This window comes from Colobus angolensis, unplaced genomic scaffold (assembly GCF_000951035.1).
Source record: "Colobus angolensis palliatus isolate OR3802 unplaced genomic scaffold, Cang.pa_1.0 Scaffold413, whole genome shotgun sequence".
Lineage (NCBI taxonomy): Eukaryota > Metazoa > Chordata > Mammalia > Primates > Cercopithecidae > Colobus > Colobus angolensis.
In genome coordinates, this window is record NW_012117522.1 from 1,285,751 (window position 1) to 1,305,119 (window position 19,369).

Genomic DNA, 19,369 nt, shown 5'->3' on the forward strand with positions numbered 1-19,369 from the left:
AATACAAAAATTAGCTGGGTGTGGTGGCACGTGCCTGTAGTCCCAGCTACTTGGGAGGCTGAGGCAGAAAAATCGCTTGAACCCGGGAGGCGGAGGTCGCAGTGAGCTGACACCATGCCACTGCACTCCAGCCCAGGGGACAGGGCAAGACTCTGTCTCAAAAATGAAAAACAAAACGGGGTGGGCAGAGAGTTTTTCTGTTTGCTGTGATAGTTATCTTCCAAGAGTTTGTAAAACTATATAACCTTTCAGTTGTGCTTGTGATAGAAAACTGTATTTGTTAAAATGTGTGTTGCTGAGAATTGTGTTTATTCATCTAAAGATGAATATTATGTTGGTCGTAGGAGGCTGAATTCTATCACAAATATTGTGGTAATTAAACACTATGACCTTACTGATCTTGTATACAATAGATTAAAGGTTACTAAAATTAATGGAAAGCCCAGAAATAAATACACGCTTCTATAGCCAACTGATTTTTGACAAAGGTGCCAAGAACGCACATTGGAGAAAGGACAGTCTCTTCAATAAATGGTGTTGGGAAAACTGCATATCCACATGAAAAGAAGTAACACTAGCCCTCACCTTTCATCATATACAAAAATCAACTCAAAAAGGATTAAAGAGTTAAATGTAAGATCAGAAACTGTGAAACTACTAGAAGAAAACACAGGAGAAATGCCTCGTCACATTGGTCTCAGTAAGAATTTTTTGGATAAGCTCTCAAAATCACAAAAAACAAAAGCAAAAATATATAGATTACATCAAACTAAAAAGCTTCTGCACATCAAAGGAAACAATCAACAGACTGAGGAGAGAATCTATGGAATGAGAGAAAATATTTGCAAATTATACATCTAACATGAGGTTAATAAGCAGAATATATAAAGAATTCAAGCCACTCAATAGAAAAAGAAAATAATTCAATTAAAAATGGGTAAAAGACCTAAATAGACATTTTTCAAAAGACATACAAATGGCCAACCAGTATATGAAAAAATGTTCAACATCGCTAATTATCAGGGAACTGCAAATCAAAACGACAATGAGATATCATCTCACTCCAGTTATACAATGGCTACAGTCAGCTCTCTATCCATGGGTTCCACATCCATGCATTCAACAAACCAGTTGATCAAAAATATTCAAAAAACAGGCTGGGTGCAGTGGCTCATGCCTGCAATCTCAGCACTTTGGGAGGCCAAAGAAGGCAGAACACTTGAGGTCAGGAGTTTGAGACCAGCCTGGCCAACATAGTGAAACCCTGTCTCTAAAAATAAAAATTTAAAAAACAAACTGCATCTGAACTGAACATTTACAGACTTTTGTCATTATTCCCTGAACAATACCATATCACAGCTATCTACATAGAATTTACATTGTATTAGGCATTATAAGGAATCTAAAGATGATTTAAAGTACAAACATAAGGCAAAGATATTCTGGGTTTGGTTCCAGACCAACGCAATAAAGCAAGTATCACAATAAAGCAAAGTCATATAAACTTTTTGGTTTCCCAGTGCATAAAAGAGTTATGTTTACTATACTATAGTCTATTAAGTGCATAATAGCATTATGTCTAAAATAAAATGATAATACCTGATTTTAAAATACTGTATTGTGGCCAGGCATGGTGACTCACTCCTGTAATCCCAGCACTTTCAGAGGCCAAGGTCGGTGGATCACCTGAGGTTGGGAGTTCAAGACCAGCCTGGCTAATATGGTGAAGCCACGTCTCTACTAAAAATATAAAAATTAACAGGATCATGGTAGCAAGCACCTGTAATCCCAGCTACTCAGGAGGCTGAGGCAGGAGAATCGCCTGAACCTGGGAGGCAGAGATTGCGGTGAGCTGAGATCACACCACTGCACTCCAACCTGGGAGACAAAGCGAGACCCTGTCTCAAAACAAAAATACAAAAAAAATAAATAAATAAAAATAAGAATAAAATACTGAATTGCTTAAAAATGCTAACAATGATCTCAGCCTTCAGCAAGTCACAGTCTCTTTGCTACTACAGGGTCCTGCCTCGATACTGATGGCTCCTGACTGATTAGCATGGTACTTGCTGAAGGGTGGCATGGCTATGGCAATTTCTTAAAATAAGACAACAATGAAGTCGGCCACATTAATCGCCTTTTCCCTTAGGAAAAATTTCTCTACAGCAAAAGACACTGTCTGATAGAATTGTACTCACAGTAGAACTTCTTTCAAAATTGGAGTCAATCCTCTCAAACCCTGGCGAAGCTTTATCAACTAAGTTTATGAAATATTCTAAAGCCTTTGTTGTCATTTCAACAATGTTCACAGCATCTTAACCAGAAGTAGATTCCATCTCAAGAAACCACTTTCTTTGCTCATCTGTAAGAAGCAAACTTCTTCATCTGTACAAGTTTTATCATGGTATTGTAGCAGTTCAGTCACATTCTCAGGATCCACTTCTAACTCTAGTTCTCTTACTATTTCCAACACATCTCAAGTGATGAGGTGTACTGTCAAAGAGCAATAATATTTTAAAAGGAATCATTTTCTCTGTAGTTCTCAACAGTGGCTTTCAGTAAACCATGCTGTAAACAGATGATTGTTATTCCACTGTAGAACACAGGCAGAGTTAGATTTAGCATAATTCTTATGGGCCTTAGGATTTTCAAAATGATAAATGATCCTTGGCTTCAAATTAGTCACTAGCTGCCTTTGTCCCTAACCAGAAAGTCAGCCCATCCTTTGACGCCAGGCATTGCCTTCTAACTATGACAGTTCTAGATGGCATCTTCTTCCAACATAAGGCTGTTCCATCTACACTGAAAATCTGTTGCTAGGTGTAGCCCTTCATCAATGATATCTTAGCTACATCTGGATTACTTACTGTATCTTCTACATGAGCACTTGCTGCTTTGCCTTGCATTTCTGTGTGATAGAAACAGCCTCTTTTCTTAAATCTCATGAACCAACCTCTGCTAGCTTCAAATTTTCTTCTGCAGCTTCTTCACTTCTCTCAATCTTCTTAGAATTGATGAGAATTAGGACTTGTTCTTGATTAGGCTTTGGCTTAAGGGAATTTTGTGGCTGGTTTGATCTTTCATTCAAACACTAAAACTTTCTCCATATCAGCAATAATTTTTTCACTTTCTTATAATTCATGTGTTCACTAGAGTAGCACTTCTAATTTCCTTCAAGAAATTTTTCTTTGCATTCACAACGTGGTTAACTGTTTGGCCAAGGGGCCTAGTTTTCAGCCTGTCTCAGCTTTCAACATGCCTTCCTCACTAAATTTCGTCATTTCCAGCTTTTGATTTAAACTGAGAGGTGTGGGACTCTTCACTGGAACACTCAGAGGACACTGCAAGGTTACTAACTGGCCTAATTTCAATACTGCTGTGTCTCAAGGAATAAGAATGCCCAAGGAGAGGGAGAAAGGAAAAAGGTCAATCACTACAGCAATCAGAACATACACATTTATTGATTAAACTCACTATCTTATATGGGTATGTATGGTTTATGGCATCTCAACACAAAAATAGTAACATTCAAGATTACTAGTCACAGATCACCATAACAGAATAATAATGAAAAAGTATGTGGGCCTTTCCGGCGGTGACGACCTACTCACTCGAGAACATGCCTCTCGCAAAGGATCTCCTTCATCCCTCCCCAGAAGAGGAGAAGAGGAAACACAAGAAGAAACGCCTGGTGCAGAGCCCCAATTCCTACTTCATGGATGTGAAATGCCCAGGATGCTATAAAATCACCACGGTCTTTAGCCATGCACAAACGGTAGTTTTGTGTGTTGGCTGCTCCACTGTCCTCTGCCAGCCTACAGGAGGAAAAGCAAGGCTTACAGAAGGATGTTCCTTTAGGAAGAAGCAGCACTAAAGGCACTCTGAATCAAGATGAGTGGGAAACCATCTCAATAAACACATTTTGGATAAACCCAAAAAAAAAAAAAAAAAAGTATGTGGAAATACCTCATGATTTAAAAAGCAAAAATTTTTAAGTTTAAAAAAATAATAATTAAAGAAGTTTGAAATGGTACAAAAATCACCAAAATGTGACACAAAGTCATGAAATAAGCCTATGCTTTGAGGAAATGGCTCTGATAAACTTGCTCAAAAGAAGATTGCCACAAATGATCAATCAATTTATAAAAAAAAAAAAACACATAATATCCTCGTTGAAGCACAATAAAATGAGGTATGCCTGTACACAGAAAGATGGGCATAGGATATATGTGAATACTATGCCCTTTTATATCAGGGACTTGCACAGGAGGTCTTGGAACCAATCCCTCATGGTTACTGAGGGATGAATGTATTATTAAAAGGAAAAGATCTGGGCATGGTGACGTCTGCCTGTAGTCTCTGCTACTTAGCAGGCTGATGCAGGAAGAACACTTGAGCCCAGGAGTTCAAGTCTAGCCTGAGCAACATAGCAAGACTCTGTCTCAAAAAAAAAAAAAAAAAAAAAAAACCAGCCAGGTGCAGTGGCTCACGCCTGTAATCCCAGCACTTTGGGAGGCTGAAGCGGGCAGATGACGAGGTCAAGAGATCGAGACCATCCTGGTCAACATGGTGAAACCCTGTCCCTAATAAAAATACAAAAATTATCCAGGCCTAGTGGTGGGCATCTGTAGTCCCAGCTACTCCAGAGGCTGAGGCAGAAGAATTGCTTGAACCTGGGAGGTGGAGGTTGCAGTGAGCCGAGATCACGTGTGTGTATATATGTGTTTTTTTAAAAAAAAAAAAACTCATCTTTCTAATTCTACAAGCTTTTATAAATATAGTTTCCATGGTCAATTACCTTTGCCTTTTATTTGGCTGTGAGCTGCTTAACACTAGAATCTTGACTTGTTTTAGCATAAGAATCGCCATTATACAATGCTCACTTATTATTTATTTATTACAGAACATACTGTGGGCTAACCTAAGTCCCCAATGTATAATGACAATATCCAATAACAGTTTGCTAGAACATAATTATGTTATATGATGAGTGACAGACCTAATACACTAATCACAAATGTTATTAAAGGTTTCCCATGAAGAGTTTATAGTAATGAGAGGATATAGGGTATCAGCAAATGCTTCCTAACATAAACCCATACTACTAGAAAGATGCCTGTGAAGTCACATTATTTTTGTCTCAAGACCGTGGACTGACCACATACACTTATTTCTTCTCTAAGACCCACCCTCTAATCCCATTAAATGATAGTTAATACAGAAAGATAAAATCCCAAACAACAGGAAGATGAAGAGGAAGGGAAGAGAGTAATCAGTAGATGAGAAAGTTTAGCAAATTGCTAGAGATAGAATGCAGATGGAAGTGTAGTACTTGACAAGATATGGCAGAGGAAAGCTTTGGCCTGTAATAATGTGAGGAAGAGGAGGAAGGAAGTCATTTGTCTTAGTAAACCCATAAAAGTTGGTAGTTATCCCATGTTAAGGGGAGGCAAGAGTGAGACACACGGCTAAGAACAGGGAGAGTAAGCAAAAGCTCCTCACGGAATAGTCTATCTACCCACCCCCCAAAAATGACAGGGTGACCGGGTATGTATCCCCAGGTATTTACTGAAGAAACAGAACAAACTATGTGAGGAGAGCTAGAACAGTTGACTCACATCTGGCCCATCATTCATCCACACATTCCATAAGCCTTGCTCACCTACTCAGAAGTCCCATTCAGTATTTTATTGTCTATCTTAAACATAAATGAATACCTTTTATTTGAAGAAAACCTATAGAATAAAAGAGGGAAAAATATGATAGACAAAAATATAATCCCTAGGAAAAATTAAAATAATTCAGATAACAGAAGGAAACTTTTTTTAAAAAAAATCTCTAAATTTTATTTTTTGAAGGATTTTAAAGGACCTATATTCACAAAATAAGAAGATGGTGAGAATGAGAAACAGTGCAAGAAAGAGTTCTTAGAAATTAAGATACCTAATTGTGCCTCCAGTAATAAAAAATTATCAGATGGGCTAAAGGAAAGGCAGAAGGATAGAGGGAGGAACAGAATCGGAGCAAGTTATTTGAGAATGAGTTCCAGCAAGATAAGCAGATAACCTGTTTATCAAGAAAATCGTTCTACAAAACATTGAATCTATGATACATAGATTCTACAAAACAAGGTCAAATTCAAAATAATAATAAAGGCAAATCTCACAGTGATAATTATGCAGGAACGGCCTCCAGAGCAATCATTCAAGCAATTTATAGACAAGGCACAGAAGACAACTACAGATTTAGAATGGACAGTAAGTTATCAATCTTGAAAATGCAAAAGGAAAATAACTGAAGACAAAAGCTGGGAGTTGAAGGAAGAGGAATTGAAGGAAGGGCAGGGGCTAATATATTCATCTTATAAAATGCAGAGGCAAAAGACACAGTATCTATGATTAATGTAAAACTAAAGAGTATACTACCCTAAATGTTCACCATTCTTGCATAGAGATTGTCCTTAAGTAATAACAAAGCTAACTGTGTATCACATACTTACTAAGAATTCTTAGGGGCTATTCATTAACTGTGTAATACAACGTGTAAAGTGATCCATTAAAAAAAGTAAGTAAAAATTTTTAAGCTACAGGGTAACCAACACAGTAACCAATAATGGTGATATAATTACATTAAGAAGGAAAAGAAAAAATAGTTAAGGGGTATAGGGAAAATACGCTGATGCTTCATGTATCAGCACAGGAAGTCAAAAGATAACAATGTCTAAAACTGATAAGGCAAGAAACAGAGGCAAAAGTATATTGTTTAAAGATATGGAGATCATCCTCAGAAAGCTAAACTGAAAATTTTTAGAATCTGCAAGTGATTCTCTCAGGAAACTGGACTGGGAGAGAAGACTACTAGTTTCATGTATCAAAAAATTCCAATACTTTTACATTTTTAACCACATGAATTATTTACTTTGATCATTTCTTTTAAATTTAGTTAATAATTTTTTCAAAAAAAAAGTAGCAATCAAATCTGTCCTCCTACTTCAGACAGGTAAAATTATTTTATATTTTAATGGTTTCCAGAAAATGGTCTAGTAATGCAAGGCTGACAAGTCACCATGTCCAACATTTCTCATTTAATATGGCATTTGATAAATTAGTATCAAGCGATCCTACAGAATACAGTATTAAGAATACAAAATACTATACAGAGTTGTGGCCCCTCCTGGCATGTAATGGTAAAACACACTGGTCCACAGGCCAAAAAGCAGTTTATCCATCTATCCCATGTTTAATATCCATGTTCTCTACTTTTCTTTTTAAGAATAGGAGAACTTTAATAGGCTGTTCACCACAAGTGCAGGTTCAAGAGAGAAAATTCCTGGTGAGATTACCAACACTAACCAACCAAAGCCACTGTGATTTCCACACTAGGCTAGAGGTTCAGTATTGTAATAGTGACAGAGAAAAGCTGATACAGCCCCAAGACGGCTGCTGAAGCTGGTGGGCTAAGTCCAAAGACAGATCTTCCATACTATGCATCCAAGATAAAAAAAACTTGTGGTCCAGGAACTCAAGCCAGCCCACAGACACGTTAGGTTTAGCCTGCATAATATTGGCCCACACCATGTTTTTAATTTTGAAAAAGTAGCCACATCTAAAACTGACAGAATTCACGTAAAACTTCAGACATCCACCTTCTCTCAATAAATCAGTAGAGGCACTCCCCTTAAGTGACAGCGTGTCCCAATTTGCCACACCTAGCCTGTTTCCCTTACTATGTTACCAATCTAGCCCTTGTAGACCATTTGTATCTCTGATCCTTGCTATAAAGGAGATAACATGTTGATATGGCTAAGCCACGCCAAGAGTTTTTGAGGCAGGACTCTTACACTTCGGTAACAACAGGAGATAGATCAGTGACAAGTCGTGGCACAGCGGTTCCAGAGGGGGGTTAGCGGCAGTGATGGACAGCAGCCACTCCTACCTAAAAACTGTTTCTAAATGGCCAGGTATTCTAAAGCAGTGGACTCTTTATTGAGTATTACATAAAAGCCACCTATAGAGAAAAAAACATAAAAATTACTGGGCACACCTAAAAATTAGGAATTTCTGTGCATGCCTATTTAACCACAACTTATTCCCTGCCAACTGCCTTACTTTTAATCAAACTAGAATTGAATGACAGATAAGAAAAGTGGTAAATGCTAGTGATCAATATCTTAGGGGATAACAACTAACAGCCGGAAATGAAAACTAAAGCACAAAGTCCAATAGCTGACACTGTAACCTACATTTTGAGTAAAATAGCCATCGTTTACTTACATTTTAATGTCTCTCCAGCATACGGTATGTGCAGTTTAAATCGGTCACAGTTGGGCCCAGGAGTCAATGATGTGCAGCTTTAAAAAAAATGCAGAAACAAAAGAAAGAAAAGATTTTTTAAAAACAAACTTTAAAAACCCACATATTTATGATACTAAACAAAAAGGGATCTTTATACAGAACAGATTAAAACACTGGCTTACAGAACAAAATAAAAGCCTTTAATAGTCACGGAAGCCAAGACACAAAGACTCGTCCTAAAACAAATAATTCATTTATTTCACAATAAAACTTACATGTGTTCTAATGACAAACATCAACAGTGTGCTTCAACTACTTCTCTCAAAGAGGCGTATCTCGACTTTTAAAATTAGGTATATTATCCAAAACACATGTCTATTCTTATGCCAAGAACTGTAAAATAAGAATAGTTTTATGATCATATTTTAAATATGGACTCTTAGCTTTCATTCTGTTACTACAAAAAAGAGCCCACTTTTGGCCTTTTTCTGGTACCAGATGGTTTTCTTTCCTTCCACAAAGGTACAGTGCTTCCTTTAGATTTGGCACACACCATAACTTTCATCTGCAGGAAAGCACAATGCACACTCAATTTCAAGTAAAATGCAAATTTTAAAGGTGGTGGGTAGTCACCCAGGTCTCAACAGTTTCGTATTTTCTTTTTGTTTTGTTTTTCAAGACAAGGTCTCGCTCTCTAGCCCAGGCTGGAGTGCAGTGATGCAATCTCTGCTCACTGCAGCCTCAATCTCCCAGGCTCAAGTGATCCTCCCACTTCAACTTCCCAAGCAGCTGAGACCACAGGTGCACACCACCACACCTGGCTTTTTTTTTTTTTTAAGAGAGGCAGTCTCACTATGTTACCCAGGGTAGTCTCAAACTCCTGGGCTCAAGTGGTCCTCCTCCCATCTAGCCTTCCAAAGTGTCAGGATCATAGGTGTGAGCCACTGAACCTGGCCTAGTTTTTTTTAATCTATTATTTCACAAAGTTATACAATGTTTCTTGCTTTTCACAGATTTGTTGTACAAAATAATTTGTTATCTTAGAAGTCATAAGTTCAACTGCGTAACAGCTGCATAGGCTTCATAAGTTAATAAAACATTAATATGAAGTCAATTGAGAAAGAAATATGTCTTCATTTTGTTTTAAAAAGATGAGATTTTTAATGTATAAATGAAAGCAAGGAGGCTAATTTTCTTTCGTAACTCCAAAACTGGCTGTGAAGCAATTCTAAAAAAGAATCTATAGAAGTAATTTAACGGATGGATGCATAGTTAAAATGTACAACTTCCCTACATGGCAACTTGGGCAAGAGTCATTTAAAAATAAATTCAAAAAATTTTTTGACTTTAAGTAATTCAGACCCCACATTAGAGATTTACTATTACTTTTTCCCAAAACGATCTGAATGTGAAAGGGAAAAGAACTAGACAGTGGCTAGGCGCGGTGGCTCACACCTGTAATCCCAGCACTTTGGGAGGCCAAGGCAGGCAAATCACTTGAGGTCAGGAGTTCAAGACCAGCCTGGCCAACATGGTGAAACCCCATCTTTACTAAAAATTCAAAAATTAGGCCAGGTGCAGTGGCTCACACCTGTAATCCCAGCCCTTTGGGAGGCTGAGGCAGACGGATCACGAGGTCAAGAGACACATATAAAGACCATCCTGACCAACATGGTGAAACCCTGTCTCTACTAAAAATACAAAAATTAGCTGGGCATGGTGGCAAGCGCCTGTAGTCCCAGCCACTCACTTGGGAGGCTAAGGCAGGCGAATCGCTTGAACCCAGGAGGCAGAGGTTGCAGTGAGCCGAGATCCCGCCACTACACTTTAGCCTGGGCACAGAGCAAAACTCCATCTCAAAAAAAAAAAAATTAGCCAGGCATGGTGGCATGCACCTGTAATCCTAGCTACTCGGAAGGCTGAGGCAGGAGAATCGCTTGAACCTGGGAGGTAGAGGCTGCAGTGAGCCAAGATTGCACCACTGTGCTCCAACCTGGATGACAGAGTGAGACTCTGTCTCAAAAAAGAAAAAAAAAAACAGAAACTTTAACAAGGATATGTTTAACATAAATCACTAAGTTGATTATTCCTCATTATCTTCAGGGGTCAATAAAAATACCAGTTTACAAACTAAACAACAAAGCTGTACCAGCAACTGAATGGTAACCTATTTTTATATTTCACAGGTTTTTTTTTTTTTTTTTTTTTTTTTGAGACGGAGTCTCGCTTTGTCACCCAGGCTGGAGTGCAGTGGCCAGATCTCAGCTCACTGCAAGCTCCGCCTCCCAGGTTTACGCCATTCTCCTGCCTCAGCCTCCGGAGTAGCTGGAACTACAGGCGCCCACCACCTCGCCCGGCTAGTTTTTCTTTTTTTTTTTTGTATTTTTTAGTAGAGACGGGGTTTCACCATGTTAGCCAGGATGGTCTCGATCTCCTGACCTCGTGATTCGCCCATCTCGGCCTCCCAAAGTGCTGGGATTACAGGCTTGAGCCACCATGCCCGGCCTATATTTCACAGGTCTTAAGAATACTTTCTCATTTTCCTTTCAATATAAAAAAATTCCTCAGAGTACATTTTAGGGGCATCATATTTCCGTTTTAGTATAATCTTTTCTACCCCACAACACAGTTGTTATTTTAAAAGACTATAGAAAACACGTAAATTCTAACATTATAAAATGTAATCTAATGATGGTAATGAGCATCATGTCATTAAGAGCACGCTGCTATGAACCCTATAAGCAACACTAAGATTTTTCCTTTTCTATTGCATTCAACTGCAATGCTTTAAATTTATGAAAAACACCATTCACAATCAAGGATCTTTTTGGGGCTTGGGGATCAAATTATCTAACTACATAGCTTAAAGACTGAAGTTATTAGTAGTACAGGAAATCCTCAGGATTAATCTGATTCCAGTTTGTTTGAATAACTCACTCCTTCTTCAATGAGAAATTGTTTTTTTCCCGAATGGTTACACTCATTGTTGGGTCACACTTTTTATTATATACTTTAACCAGGACTGGTTAAGTGATTTTGTGCCCTGCCACGTCACCTTCCTCCCTTACTACATCAACAGCTGGTTCCAGCAACCTCAGTGTATTAAAAGGTACATTTCTAAGGGGGATAGGAAGAGATTTGCTAAAGGATACAAAATTACAGCAAGATAAGAGGAATCCGTTCTGGTGTACTACACCACTGTAGATGATTAGCGTTAACAATAATAAACAGTTTCAAATAGCTAGAAGGAAGATATTGACTGTTTATATCACAAATAAATGATAAATGTTTGAGATGAGGATATGCTAATTACCCTGATCTTATTACTATACACTACATGTATCAAAACATCATTATGTACCCCATAAATATGTACAATTCCTATGTGTCGACTAAAAAATTAAAATTTTATGAAGAAAAACGTATATTTCTCTATCTCTGTTTTTCATTCACTGATTTTTTTTCATTTAGATAAGATTTATCAAGCATTGCTCTACGTGTTAGGATTACAGGATGGACGAGACAAAGAAGATCTACGGTCTCATGGGACTTAAATTCTAGCAAGGGAAAAAGAAAATGATAAACAAGAGACAAACATATAAAGATGGTTTAGGACTGCTAAATGCTATGAGGAAAATAAAACAGGGAGCTGCACTGAAGCAGGAGCTACTTTACACTGGAAGATCAAAGAGGACCTCTGGAGGAGGTGAAATCTGAAACCTGAGTAACACAAAGTGGCCCACCATGCCAAGTTCTGGGATAGAGCATTCCAGGCAGAGGAAACAGCTGGTGCAAAGGTGTGAAGGCAGGAACAAGCTTGGTACATCTGGGGAAGAAAGCTTGATATATCTGGGCAATGCGGCTGGAGCACACCAAATGAGGGAGAGAAGAGCAAAAGATTAGGACACAGTAAATGAGGGAGAGAGGGGCAAAATCAAGGGACAGATCACACGGGGCCTGCAAGTTACAATTCATTCAGCTTTTATGCCAAGCACAAAGGAGGGTTTTGAGCAGAAGGGTAAAAACATCTATGTTTTTAAAAGATCACTTTGTCTACTATATAGAAAAAAAAAAAAAAGACCACGAGAGATAAAATGAACACAGCCAGACCAGATAGGAGACCATTTTAGTCAAGAAAGATGATGGAGCAAAACCAACATGCATTTGTAGATGGTATTACGTACTTCTCTGCTATCTACAGAGAGCCTTGCCTGTCCATTTTCTAGCTATGGTGCAGTGATAATGCTGCCGCTTTAGTAAACATTCACTTCACAGTCTTCAGTGAGGAAATAGTCTTCTGTGATGTGGGGGTTGAGCAGAGTGTAGCCCACTTGGCAGAAAAGGCCCACACTCAGGCACATGAGAGCAAGAATGGTGCTGGAAACGAACGAACAGGGTCACAGAGGGCAGAAAGCATTCCCTTCAGCCTCTCACCTTCAGTCATGGAAAGGAGTGTTTCAGGGTGTGGTTATCCACCTGGAATGGGATGAGGAGCTCTGCTGCCCAAAGTCTCTACTATTTCAGGAAAGACATCGCTACGTAGCTGGCTATAAGGGACAGGGACTGCAAACCTCTAAGAGTTGTAGGAAGGCCAGGGCAGCTGGGAGCAATGTGGATGAGTCTTGTGTTTACCACCCCCCCACAGGAATGCTACTGGTCTCACCAGGTTTTTCAATCTCCATTGGGACTGAAAACCCAATGCAGGTAGGATAATAATAATAATAACCACTTTAGATCTGAAAAAAGAAAGAAAGATGATGGATCCTTGGACTAGGGTAACAGCAGTGGAGACGAGACAAATGGATTTTTTGAACAAGGCTGACTAGGAAAGGAGCATGTTTAAGGAAAAGAAAATGAAGAGTTTAAAGTGTGAGATGATAGCCAAATCTTCTATGGAAACAGTCAGGTTAATGGGTAGGCTAGCCAATCTATAAGGGCCACTAAAATGTCACAGAAAAGACAGAAGAAAAATTTACAAAACCTCACCTTAGTGTTTTATGATATTGGAAAGATCACTTACTTGAAGTGGGAATGCGGGAGAGGGGTATGAAGAGTAATACTTCCCAAAAGCACACTCAAGTCAAAATTATAATATCCAGTTAGCTGCAGGGATTCTGCTTTGCTGAGAGGAATATACAAATGTGGGGCCAAGAGCCAAAGTGCTCAAGGCAACAGAGGAAAGCTGCCATTAGTAGGTCTCTTTCTCCTAAGTGGCATTCAGCTTGTCTTCCAATGAAATGTTGGGCAAATTATTTAAGATACGTTACATTCTATCTTCCTTATATTACCTAGGATAAATAGGTTTACAAGAAATAAGCCAATGTCATGTACGTAAAGTTTCTTCTAAGATTAAACTAAAATGTTTCCTCTTCTTAAGTTACCTGTGTCTAAAATTGGTTTGGTCATGTTCTTTAATTTACTGTGAAAATTCATGTTGCACAAGAGGAGGGTACTCGTTTTTCCGCTAATCAAAAAAGAGCATGGGGGCAGGGTGTGGTGGTTCACACCTGTAATCTCAACACTTTGGGAGGCTGAGGCAGGCAGATCACCTGAGGTCAGGAGTTCAAGACCAGCCTGGCCAACATGGTGAAACCCCATCTGTACTAAAAATACAAAAATTAGCCGGGTGTGGTGGTGCATGCCTGTAGTCCCAGCTACTAGGGAGGCTGAAGAAGGAGAATCACTTGAACCCAGGATACGGAGGTTGCAGTGAGCTGAGATCATGCCGCTGCATTCCAGCCTAGGCAACAATGCAAGACTCCATCTCAAAAACAAAATACAAACAAAAAAAAAGAGCATGGGTTTAAAAGAGCTTTCCTCTGTTGCCTTGAGCAGTTTGACTTGGCCCCAAATCTGCATATTCCTCTCCGTAAAACAGAAGGCCTGCTGCTAACTGGAGACTACCATTTTGACTTGATTGTGCTTTTGGGGGGTATTACCCACTCCTGTCCCCACTTCAAGTAAGTGATCTTTCCAACGTCACACAGCACTAAGGGGAGTTTGGGTAAACTTTAAACCCATAGTAATGTTTAAAAAGCTTTAAAAATACATGGAAATAGTACGATTCCACTTGTGGAAAAAGGATACTTGTAAGTATGTGTATCTACACACATAAACAGATTTCAGAAGGAGAGTAACCAAAATGTGGCCAGATTTGAAATGATTTTTACAACAACATTCTTCTAATTACCTTCCTGCATTTTTTTTTTTTTTTTTTTTTGAAACAAGGTCTTGCTGTCACCCAAGCTGGAGTACAGTGGTGCGATCACAGCTCACTGAAGCTTCAAACTTCCGAGCTCAGGCGATCCTCCTACCTCAGCCTCCCAGGTAGCTGGGACCACAGGCACATGCCACCACACTTGGCTAATTTTTTGTATTTTTAGTAGAGGCAAGGTTTCACCATGTTGCCCAGGCTGGTCTCAAACTCCTGGAATTAAGTGATCCTCCTGCCTCAGCCTCCCAAAGAGCTGGGATTATAGGCATGAGCCACTGCACCCAGTTGCTTTCTGCATTGTTTTGATTTTTATAATGAACACGAACTATGAACTATTTTACTATTATAATTTTTTTAGGAGACAGTATCTTGCTCTAGAACCCAGGCTGGAGTGCAGTGGTACAATTCTAACTCACTGCAGCCTTGAACATCTGGGCTCAAAGAATCCTCCCACCTCAGTTTCCCAAGTAGCTGGGACTACAGAAGCACCACCACACTCGGCTACATTTTTTTTTTCTTTTTGAGACAGGATCTCAGGGCTTTGCCCAGGCTGCTCTCAAATTCCTGACCTCAAGCAATCTTCCCGCCTCAACCTCCCAAAGTCTGGGATTATAGGCATGAGCCATGGTTCTCGGACACAATTATAAAGTATTTTAAGGCTAAATACAACCCTTTCCTATTTGACTAAGAAAACTTGGCTATGATGGCCTGATTTTATCTTTTCCTTTTAAAGTACTTCACCACTTTTCAGAAGTAAAGAATTCAGAGTGATATACTGATGAACAGTCTTCAAGTAAAGCATTTGAAAGTCTTTATATTGTGATATCACGAAACTTCACATTTCTAACATTTATTATCTTTCACAGTTTCTTTGGGTCGGAATTTGGGAATGGCTTGGCTGGGCAGTTCTAGCTTAAGGTCTCCCATGAAACTGCTGTCATAAATCAGTAATAGATAACCAATACAGCAGGGAAATTCACTCATCTAGAAAGCCATTTCCTTATACAAGTATGAAAAAACTAGTAAAGAAAAAGCTACTGGCTACATTAAAATCATATTTATAGAATGGCAACTTGTCCTCACATATAGTTAGAGCCAAGGTTGAAAAAGCCAGTATTCCAAATTGAATCACTTTTAATTCAAAAATTATTTTTAAATGATTTTAAAATTGCTGACAGTTAAGTATAATTTCAAATTTGTGTCTCAACTATATTTCATCAGTGTTCACTGTGTGTCTAGCACTAAGTGTTAGGAATATAGCAGTAACAAGAACAAAAAACATATCTTGGTGTTAGAGTGTAGAAAGGATTTTGGATAAAAACTATACTGTAAAAATGTATCTTTTACCAATTTCAAAGGACCTAAATATACCGGGAATGCACTGTTTTAAAGTTTAACATGTGGGTGAACAAAGGGAGTTAAACTCACATTATACAGATTATGAAAGTGGGAATTCTCAAGCGGGAATTCTTGATAGCATCAAAGGAGGTAGTTTACTCTAGTACTTTATTACAGAAATGGCAGTTAATCATTGACGCAATAAAATGCTGAGCGTAAGAACCTTCGCACATTCTCATCTGTTCAGTCTCTTATTTTACATTTAATCACATGACTCCAAGTATTATTTGTCTGTTTTTCTCACTGTGGCTTGTTTTCTCAACCAGATCATAAGATTCTCATGTAAAGAGCTACGTTATACTCTTTTTTAAGTAAGTCCTAGTATAGCACCTAGCACAGTGCTATGTATCCAGCACTGATGACATTTTAGCATATTACTAACACTCATGAACTAAACTCAAGAACTGTCATTTTACAGATGACGACATCAAAGAGCAACGGGTCTCACTGACACTCTGGGATTGGAAACCACTTCCAGGACACTCTAACCATATCTTAGTCTCCATGGCCTAGGCAACTTTAAATCACCAGTGATTAGCACTGATACCCAGGGGGTGAACACCCCAACAACTGTGTGTGAGGATAAAGGTCTGCTGAACGAACGCATCCATCCTGACTGCTAGTGCTGCACTCCTTTCACGATTTAAAAACAAAGACTGTTGATTTAACCGGAATTGGGATGAGGTGCTTATCCTCACCTCCAAGAAGGGCAAAAGTGTGATTATTTGTGGAAGGTCTGCCCTTTGAAGAGGTGTACATACAGCTCAGAACTTAAACTTTAAATTATTACCTTAAATTATTATATTTCCACAATAAACAAATAACAGCAGCTAATATTTGTCGGGCATTTACTACGCGGCAGGCACTATTCTAAGTATAGTATTCTAAATATATTAAACTATTTAAACTTACAGCAACCTTGTCCAAGGTAGGTGCTGTTATTACCTACAATTTACAGACGAGGGCACTGAGGCACATAGATGCTATGTAACTTGCTAGTGAGTGACAGAGCTGGGATCCAAACCCAGTATGTCTGCCTCCATGGCCTACTTTCTTAATTACTATATTAAACCATATCTCAATAATTTAAGAGAAAACCATCAGATTAATGAGATATCTTATGATTGGTGAATTATAAATCATAATTAGTGACTTATAAAGATTTATAACTATAAATCTTATAATTGATGAACTATAAATGTTTTCAACAAATGATATTTTATTAAGTACCTAGAAAAATGAGAAGTAAAAGATGACAAAATATTGCCAAAAAGAAGTTCTATTACATGTGTTCTAATGAAAAGAAAATTATTTATCAGTAATAAGTATGAACATTGTAAACATGTCACTCAAGGTTACAAGAGAGGGAACAAGGCCCCTGTAACTTGATGACATAGACTCTACAATGATGACACTGTTCACTGATTTAGCAAACTCTTTATAGAAATAAACTGTAAGTAAATAATGAAAGGTAAATTTGGATTTGACTCCTCTTTAAATTATCACTTGTTCCTAGTTACTGAGATCCAACTCAAATTTTAAGGTTTCACTATAAAAAATAAAAGTAGGCAAATTTTACTATACTTTATAGGCTTTTTAGTGACAGCCAAGAACTAATTTTAGATTAACAAAGCTATATGAGGATATTCTACAACCTTTAAAACATTAGCAGTTTTAATATAAGAAAATATATTCTTTCTGGATTAATAGGGCTAACCCTGTTTTTTGATACACTGTCTGGAAAAAATAATGAAAAAATAATGACTTAGACCATTTCTACTCTTCAAGTCACCTAAAAAGAACAAAGTAGATGAGTCCAGGGATCCTTCCCTGAGTCTACGTCAGTTTCCTTTACCCTGACTATTAATTTAACATTTGGCATGTGTCCTACATAGTTTCCTGTTTTCTTGATAGTGACGTTTGTGCTAAACCAACAATATTTAATATCAGCTGAGAAGGAAGTCTTCAACTTTGGCAACCTAAAATAAAAAGTGACTCTCAAATAAAATATGCTCAAAGATCAATATGTGGCCTTTTTAAAAAGGTCACATATTACAGTAAATTACTGTTAACTAATATTAACTACATTTTCATCTTTTAGAATTTATTTTCTCTGAATTAAATCTAACATCAATTACTCAGTTTCAAAAATTATCATGGTTTCTAGACTGGATGCAGAAGTAAAGAAACTAGAAGACTGACAAAGGGTATCTTAACATCTATCTAAATAATCTAAAACATGGGCATTTTATCTGCAAAGGCATCTGAACTGGTTCACGGAATCTTAAATATTCAGCCTTGAAAGGGCTATAATTATACCCCATCTAACTGGCCAGATCAAAATCCACAAGGTCAAGCCTTAGACCCTTTTACAAGCAAAAAGTACAAATTAAAATTGGTAAAAGAATACAAAATTGCATTCAGATAGATTTTCTACACTGATTTTCAGGGGAATGGAGCTATGCATTTGATGACATATGATATTCTTGATACATCAAGTATATTCTATCTCTAAAGCCTAAAAACTATGGCTAGACCCTACTAGAAAAGTGATACATTTAATTCTTAGCATAGGATTCCAAAATGCCATCACCAAAATAAGTGACTCAGCCCAGAATGTTTTAAAAATTACAAAATTAAAATATTCAAGAAAATGTGTTTGCCAGTTCATGTGGCGTCAACTGTTATTCTCAGCTTCCATGCCATATCTCCATTTATAAATGATAAACTTCAACTCTACTTTAGAGTAGGAAGTATTTTTAAATGTTGGTAGGTGTCCCTATAACAAAAATGTAGTTTAAATTACAATATGGTTTCAGAAGGAATGAAGGGCTCACATACTGTTTTTAACAGCTAACTAGAAGGGGGAAAAAATCCTTTAACTTTTTCAGACAGATGCTTAGCTTATTAATTTTCAACCTCTCTTCTTTTCTAATATGTGCATTTAATTAACTCTGCTAAGAGAATAAGAGGAAATTAATGGGATTATCTCAGTAAGTACAAGTGTTTGATAAAATTAAACATCCATTCATAATTTTAAAAGCTCTCTATAAACTGGGATAAAAGGGAAGTCCTTAATCTGATAAAGGCTACCTATAAAAAACTTAAAGCAACATCATACTTAAAAATAAAACACTGAAATTCTTTTCTTTGAGATAGAGGATGAGACAAGAATACCAGCTCTTATCACTTTTATTCAACATTGTACTGGAGGTCCTAGCCAGGATGGAGGAAATAAGGGGGTATAGAAATTGGAAAAGAAGAAACAGAACTTACGTTTTTGCAGAAAATGTGACTGTGCACGTAGAAAATTTTGTAAATGTTGACACATGCTACAACATGGATACATCTTGAGGGCCTTATGCTAAGTGAAATAAGCCAGTCAAAAAAGGACAAAGACTATATGATTCCACTTACATGAGGTATCTAAAGTAGTCAAATTCATAGTCAGAGAAAGTAGAAC

The 19,369-nt window shown here is 37.8% G+C and overlaps 1 protein-coding gene across 1 annotated transcript in view; it reads right to left on the reverse strand.

Moving 5' to 3' along the window:
* The window catches only part of BRE (brain and reproductive organ-expressed (TNFRSF1A modulator)), a 457,102-nt gene that overhangs the window by 410,093 nt on the left and 27,640 nt on the right, over nucleotides 1-19,369 (reverse strand). The window contains exon 3 of the mRNA XM_011956325.1: nucleotides 8,274-8,350. Within this exon, the coding sequence (XP_011811715.1) occupies nucleotides 8,274-8,350 (77 nt within the window). The remainder of the gene's footprint in view (nucleotides 1-8,273; nucleotides 8,351-19,369) is intronic.